General features: G+C 34.5%; 1 protein-coding gene across 1 annotated transcript; it reads left to right on the top strand.

Annotated features, from left to right (window-relative positions):
- The first annotated feature begins 5,044 nt into the window (after nt 1–5,044).
- On the top strand, nt 5,045–6,718 carry LOC141671842 (plasma membrane-associated cation-binding protein 1). Its single transcript, XM_074478226.1, has 5 exons — nt 5,045–5,203; nt 5,323–5,477; nt 5,621–5,710; nt 5,802–5,886; nt 6,095–6,718. The coding sequence occupies exons 2-5, from the start codon at nt 5,367–5,369 to the stop codon at nt 6,427–6,429; spliced, it is 621 nt and encodes a 206-aa protein (XP_074334327.1). The 5' UTR covers nt 5,045–5,203; nt 5,323–5,366; the 3' UTR covers nt 6,430–6,718.
- Nucleotides 6,719–7,009: the final 291 nt, after the last annotated feature.

Genomic DNA, 7,009 nt, shown 5'->3' with positions numbered 1-7,009 from the left:
GCACGTCTCCTTCTTGGGGCTACTTCATCATCCAAAGATTCGGAGTCTCTCTCAGTGTAAGGACCAGAAAAAACCTGATCCTCAGGGATAGGAGCCAAACCTCGTATGTATGGGGGCGATCGCCCTCGTGCTTCACTCCGCCCAGCATGTCCGCTTCCTCCAACCTCGGGGTAAAGGGGAATCCTATAAGGGGGGTTAGTAGTAACAACAGTTGAATATTCATACCCGATGGGTCGAGAATTCACAGGTGCATGTACTTGTTGAACTTGAGGATTCGTACCTTGAGTAGCTGAGGGGACCGTCCCTTGTTGCCGAGGTTCAGTTGCCGAGATTCAGTTGCCCCTATCTGGGCTTCTCCTTGCGTGGTTGCATAGGTTGAATGAGGAGACACCTCCACAGTTGAAGAAATTACTTGGGTTGTCCCCGTTGGTGTTCCTCCTCCAAGGGCTCTAACTGTTCTCCGTGTTCTCGTCATGGTTATTGTTGTTTTTCCCATAGGCGGCGCCAAATGTTATGGATTAAAAACTAATATATATAATTGCTGTATTTATTACTAAGGAACGTGAGCTCAAGGCCTTTAATGGCTTCTCTCGTGTTTCGTAGCTTAACTCTGTCTTTACGAGATGCCTACGTATCTCTGTGAATCAGAGAATCAAGCCAAAAAACGTAGTTCTGATCTGTGGGGTGAGGCCCCTTATATAGATGTGGGAGTCCTTGAACCGGACTTGGTATAGGAGACTTGGTAGCCAAGTCTCAGAATTAAAATGGACTTTGGAGTCCTAAATAGTAGGAAAATTGATTCCTTATCCTTCTAGGTCCCTTTGAGACTAATCTTCAAGGATTTATGTCCTTATCGGGACTCTTTTCAATAGCTGATTTTTCCCTTATTAATTAATTACGAAATTAATTAATATTCAGGGTTTTTGGGCCTTCTTTGTTCCATCAGGCCTTATCGGGTACATCAGGCCTGATCACCGTGTTAACCTTTTTGGTCTGAATGTCATACATCTCCTTATTGGGACTAGCAGCCCAAATCATGTATAATTAATGTAATATTTAATTGCACAATCAGGATTTATTTATCCCTATCAGGTTTCGAATCAAATATGAGTCATAGATTATAATTGGATTCATGTAAAATTATTTTATAGAAAATAATGTAAGAATTAGTTTGAGCGGTTATATGAGTGTTGAGTGCTCATATATGAGGTCATATTTTATGTGGACTTAATATTCTGCCATAGTTGGATCATTTATAAAACAAATATAAGATATGTATTATATTTTCGAGTCGAATAAAAATCTAAATATTAGATAATCCGAATCAATTTATAGCTATAATACAAAAACACCCATTTTTAACGAGTCAATTGCCCAGAATATCTAAAGACGCAATATTTCGCCCAAAATACTCACCAAACATGTATCTGAAAATGCACATCCATTTTTTTACAAAAAATACAAAGAACTGGCATTCATATAACACATAACGCCTATCCATTTTTGTTTTATAATGAATATGCATTCTAAGAATACATATTGCAGTATAATATTAAAGCAAATACACACCTTGTATATACATATAATTTTTAAAAAAATTAAAAGATGAATGTACATGTCAAATATGTGTATTTAACGATTATTTGAGAATTTTTCTGTACATTTACGTATTTTGGGAAGTTGAATTTCATTTAAAATGAGTTATTTTGATAATTTTTTGACAAGAAGATGACTCCTCATTGGTATATACTTTGATTAATTTTATTAATGGAAGGAAATACTTTAGTTATTTTTAATGTACTTAATTAAGCTCTATTAATTTGTAAATATATTCGCGGATTTCCTATGTTGCATTATTTGTTGGATGATGGTTCTACGTGATTTATTAAAAAAACCCAAAAAGAAATAAAAAAAATTAGAGTACAGGAAGAAGAATTGGACACGGATATTTTCTAAGTGGGTGTGGGAGTCCTATCTCATCCTTATCGCAAAACGAATAGATTGGTATTAGGTTTTTCTCCGGTATGTCCATAGGCATGTACTCAGCATAAATAATTATAGTTTTAACTTTTTTTAATTAATTTTCACTTTTTAATAGTGATAAATTCCTACATTCACAATAATTATATTAATCAAAATATTTCAAATTTATGAATTTTACGCTAGATAAACCCTAGATATTAATCGCCCCGATTTGGTCCCCAGATTGAAAAGCTGCACCTTTCAAATGGGCCAGTTCGCCTCTTGTTTATATTACTCATATTTTTATCCAAACAATAATAATATTCTTTCATCCCAATTCTGTTTGATTGTTGATATTTTTTTAAATATTTTTTTAAATTAATTTTAACATAACTTTTCCATTTTATTCTTTTCTTAATATATACATTTTCAATTAATTGCATGCTCGGATATCAAGGATTGGGGGACGGTGATTTTTTTTTAAATATTTACAATAAATTAATGTCTAACTAATCACGTAGTAATATATGTTTACTCAAGGGGGGACAATGAGGACACGTGCCCACAGAAACAAAACTAGCGACTTTTAATTATAATTTTAAAAAATAAATATATATATTTTATTAAGTGCCCCGCTAAAAAAGGTTAAGTGCTCTATAATGGGAGTAAATATTTCATGATTTAAGTTTACTTTTAGTTATATGATAATAAGTTGAAAATTTAATGGCCGAAATACTAATTTTTAACACTTAAATATTAAATAAATTAAAAAAACTAGTGAAAATAAATTTAAAAAATTGAATTTGGATAATTAACTCATAACATACTCACTTAAGTACATGTGCCCCAGTAGATCTGTCGTTAATAGAGCTGTAATTCGAGTCGGGCATCTCGCGAGCTCGCCCCAACTCGAAATTGTTTAAGTGTACTTGACTCGGGTTGTTTAACTAAACGAGCCAAGTTCGGGAATAGGTTCAGGCTCGACTCGACTTATGAAATTAAATTAGTTGAGTTCGGTAGAGATTTAGACTCAATTAAGTGTAAAATTAAACTAGCCGTCTCGCCCAGCTCGTTTAGTTAAACGTACTGACTTGATTTGACTTGTGAGATTAAATGAGTCAAGTTTTGTTAGAAGTTTAGCCTCGATTTAGGTAAACCAGCAAATTTGACTCAACTCGACTCGATTAAACTCGACTTGAATTATATTACACTCAAAATTCAGCTCATTCGACCCATTTCGGTTCAATCAACTAGGTTTAACACATAATTGTTTTTAAGGGCGTGGGGGTGAGGGTGACTGGTGAGATCCATAATTTTGAAGCAGATTGATCATTTCCGACAATGACATCTTTTGATGTATTAAGCCATGCGCTGATCAAAAACACCGTTACTTCCTTACTCCATTTGTGTTTACTTTTTCGGCTTGACTCTTCTTTGTCTATGGCAATATTTTCCACCTCTTTGTTACAATCCACGGGTTGAGTTTCAGATATAGAAGTTGTAGGTGACATTGGATAATATTCAGAATTTTGAGAATTTTGGTTAAACTGGGGATAATTGAAATTTGGATAATAAGGACTACTAGAAGGCGAGTTTGAAAAGTTTTGATTAAATGCAGAAAATTGAAAATTTGAATTTTGGAAGTTGGTAGGTGGTAAATTTGGATTAAATTGAGAATGTTGGAAATTTGGATTTTGAGGATTAATTGGTGAAGAATTTGGATTAAATTGAGAATATTGAAAACTAGCATGTGGAGAATTTGGATTAAATTGAGGAAATGGATAATTTGAATTTTGAGAGTTGAAATTTTGAGAATTTTGAGAATTCTGAGAATTTTGAGAATCCATTTGAAATGAAATATTTGTGAGATGATATAAAAACAAGCTAAATATATGAGTATTTATAGGGGAAAAAAAAATTAACCGTTGTTCGAACAACGGCTACAAACTAAAAATACAGATAAAAAGGTAAAGCAAAAGGATGCAGTAAAGGAGCACTGCATGGTGATTGAGTGGGTCAGGTGAGAATAAAATAATAAGTTTAAAATTCAAACAACCGTTGCTCATTTTGAACAACAAATTGTAACAACATTCTAAACAATCAATGACTTCAGTGCTACAACATTACCACCTAGGCAAACAACCAGCAAAACAACGGCGAGCAAAACAAGGGCGTTGTTGTTGCTCTAACGGCGCGAATGAAGTAGCCAGCTATGCCACGTGAACTTGTTTGCTAACCTCAAATGAATACGTTGAATTACAGATCACGCGCCGTTACTTGAACAACTCCCTTCACTTGCTATATATGCCAACTTGCAGCGACGTAACTGCCAGCTGTCAACCCCCACACATTCACAATCTACGGACTTCTTCTGCCTTCACCGTCCTCTACACTGTTTATTCTCCTGCCAACCTGTCCAGCTTGAATTACAAGCATTTCGGTTCCGCTAATTTTCAAAATTTAATATAATGTAATAATTTTACATGTTTTTATTTAATTAATATTATTTTCAACTGAACACACTCCTGTACGAGAAATGATGCTGAATCGAGCTAACTCAAAAAATATCATTTCGAGCACCATCTTAATCATTGACAATTTTTCATTTCAGTAACTTTTTCAGGAATATGTGACAAAAACAGATGATTCATATTTCATAGCATGCATGCAATTACAGTTCAGACATCTAATACTGAATTAAAATGAATCAATAAGTACTAGTGATTAAATATTAACAAATGCTAATCAGTTGATTAGTGTCCAGGTAATCCAGCAGTAGGAACATAATTAAAATTTAATATATCCGATTAATGCCAAGTTGCCAACCTAACTCTACAGTGTCACAACGGTGGAAGGACAGATATGCCATCAACATATTCAATTCATTAAACATTGTTAGTAATTTGTCTAAACCGACAAGAAAAGGGCAATTATGGTCATTTCACAGAAAGAGATAGTTGTCTACTTGCCTGCTTAGTACTTATTATTGAAATACAATGGACAAAAGTGTAATTACAAAGTAATGCGACAGGGGTAGATTAGTCACATGAAAATGTATATGTTGATGACACACCCAAGGAACCCAGAGCCTCTTACCCTACTTATATAATTCGCCTTAAATTTTCCATAAAAACAGTTGAAGTTCCAAGTACTTGAGTTTTAATTTTGTAGAAGAGACTACAGCACTTATCAGCCAGACTCATACAACAAGGGACTAGAATATTTGGTTCTGCTTCTTAAGGTAAATATTTATTGATCTGTCAGCATAATAATTACCATGTTTTTGTTTGTTTTTGTGCTTGCATGTGTTATATGACTCTATGAGTAGGTAACTTGACTCTATGTTTTCTTGCTTTGTAGATAGTTAGATATTTGGTTAAGTGATAAAAAAAGGCAAGTAAAAGATGGGTTATTGGCAAACAAAGGTAGTACCAAGAATTAAGAAGGTTTTTGAGAAGAACAGTGCTAAGAAGACTGCTGCTGCTGAAGCTTGCAAGTCTTTTGATGAATCCAAGGTTTGTGTATGTTTAGATGACTAGTTAAGATTCCTTTGGATAGAGATAATAAAAGATGCCAAGTTATGTTCTCTTCAGAATCTAGAAATTGACTAGTTGTGACTGCTGGGCCTAAAAATCATTCTTTTTCTTGTAATAATTAGGAGGATTACAGCAAGGTGTTTGAGGAGAAGAAAGCAGAATTTGAAGCTAAAGTAACTGAACTTTATGAGAAGTTGGCAGCTGAGATCAAGGTACGTTTGTTTATGAGCCAAACCCATGCACAGTCAGTCTGTTTAATATCATACTTGCTAAATTTTTGTTTACTTTATGATGAAAATACAGGCTTTAATCAAGGAGCCAAAGCCCGCAGGACTCAAGAAGCATTCGGCTGCTGTCGACAAGTTCCTTGAGGAACTTTCAAGCTTTGGTACGGATCAAAACACACAACCCTAATGATATATATGCTCTATTAAACACAAACTAATTTAGCCAACAAACCGGTGATGTTTGTTGAGTGTTTATGATAGATTAGTTTGAAACGGGACTTGATCCTGTATCTGAATTATTAGTTTATTTATGCACATGTTTGGAATATCAGATGTCTACGTGCTAATTATATATATTTCTGTGTGAAGAATTTCCTGGATCAAAGCCAGCTTATGAAGCAAGTACAAAGTATGGGGCAACCTATGTTTCAGGACCAATATTCTATGTATTTGAGAAGGTGTCGACATATGTTGTGGTAGAAGAGAAGAAGGAAGAGGAAGTTCCAGCAGCAGAGGCACCTCCAGCAGCAACGACAACTGAAGAAACAAGCGGAACGGAGAAGGAGAAGGAGATAGCTGTTGAAGAGGAAAAGAAAGAAGTTGCTGCTGAGGCCGTGGCAGAGCCTGAGAAAACAACCGAGGCAGCTCCTGCGGAACCACCAAAGGCCGAAGAATGTGCACCAGCTGAGCCACCCAAGCCATAAGGGATTATCCAAAACAACTCATTATTGAACTGGGATTTGCTGTGTAAAAATTTACAGGATTTTTTATTCTTCATTCTTCTTTAATATCTTTCTTTTTTTTTATGTAATTTATTTTGTATTTTTAAGTTTTCCGGACTTGTAATATGTTTACAGGTGGTATTTGTTCAGTAAACTTGTAATGCTTATGGTTGATACAGAGGAGGAATAAACTCGCCAGTTGTCTCTCCTCTGTCTTTGTTACTACTATTCTCTTATAAAAGTCTAATGAAAAGAAATAAATTTGTTTGAATTTTAGTTTCGTATCTAATTTCGCCTTCTTTTTTATCTTTAGAATAATTATTATTGTCAATTGTCATGTATTATTTCTTGAGATGAACTCTTGTCTTGAGCACCTAGCAGTCTAGCACTAGCAGTATGGGAATCTAACCAATCTTCCCTACTGAAAATTCATCATCAATAATTGCAAACTGCCAGCTATGTCTAAGAGTTTCTTATGTTATGTTGATAGCTTATGTTAGATCCTAGAAGAGTTTTTTTTGTGTCAAAATGTTATGTACAAGACAAGTTTATGTTAGCTAAA

Source organism: Apium graveolens, chromosome 7 (genome assembly GCF_009905375.1).
Source record: "Apium graveolens cultivar Ventura chromosome 7, ASM990537v1, whole genome shotgun sequence".
Classification (NCBI taxonomy): Eukaryota; Viridiplantae; Streptophyta; class Magnoliopsida; order Apiales; family Apiaceae; genus Apium; species Apium graveolens.
Note: the sequence above shows the minus strand (reverse complement) of the source record. Positions and strands in the feature narration are given on the sequence as shown.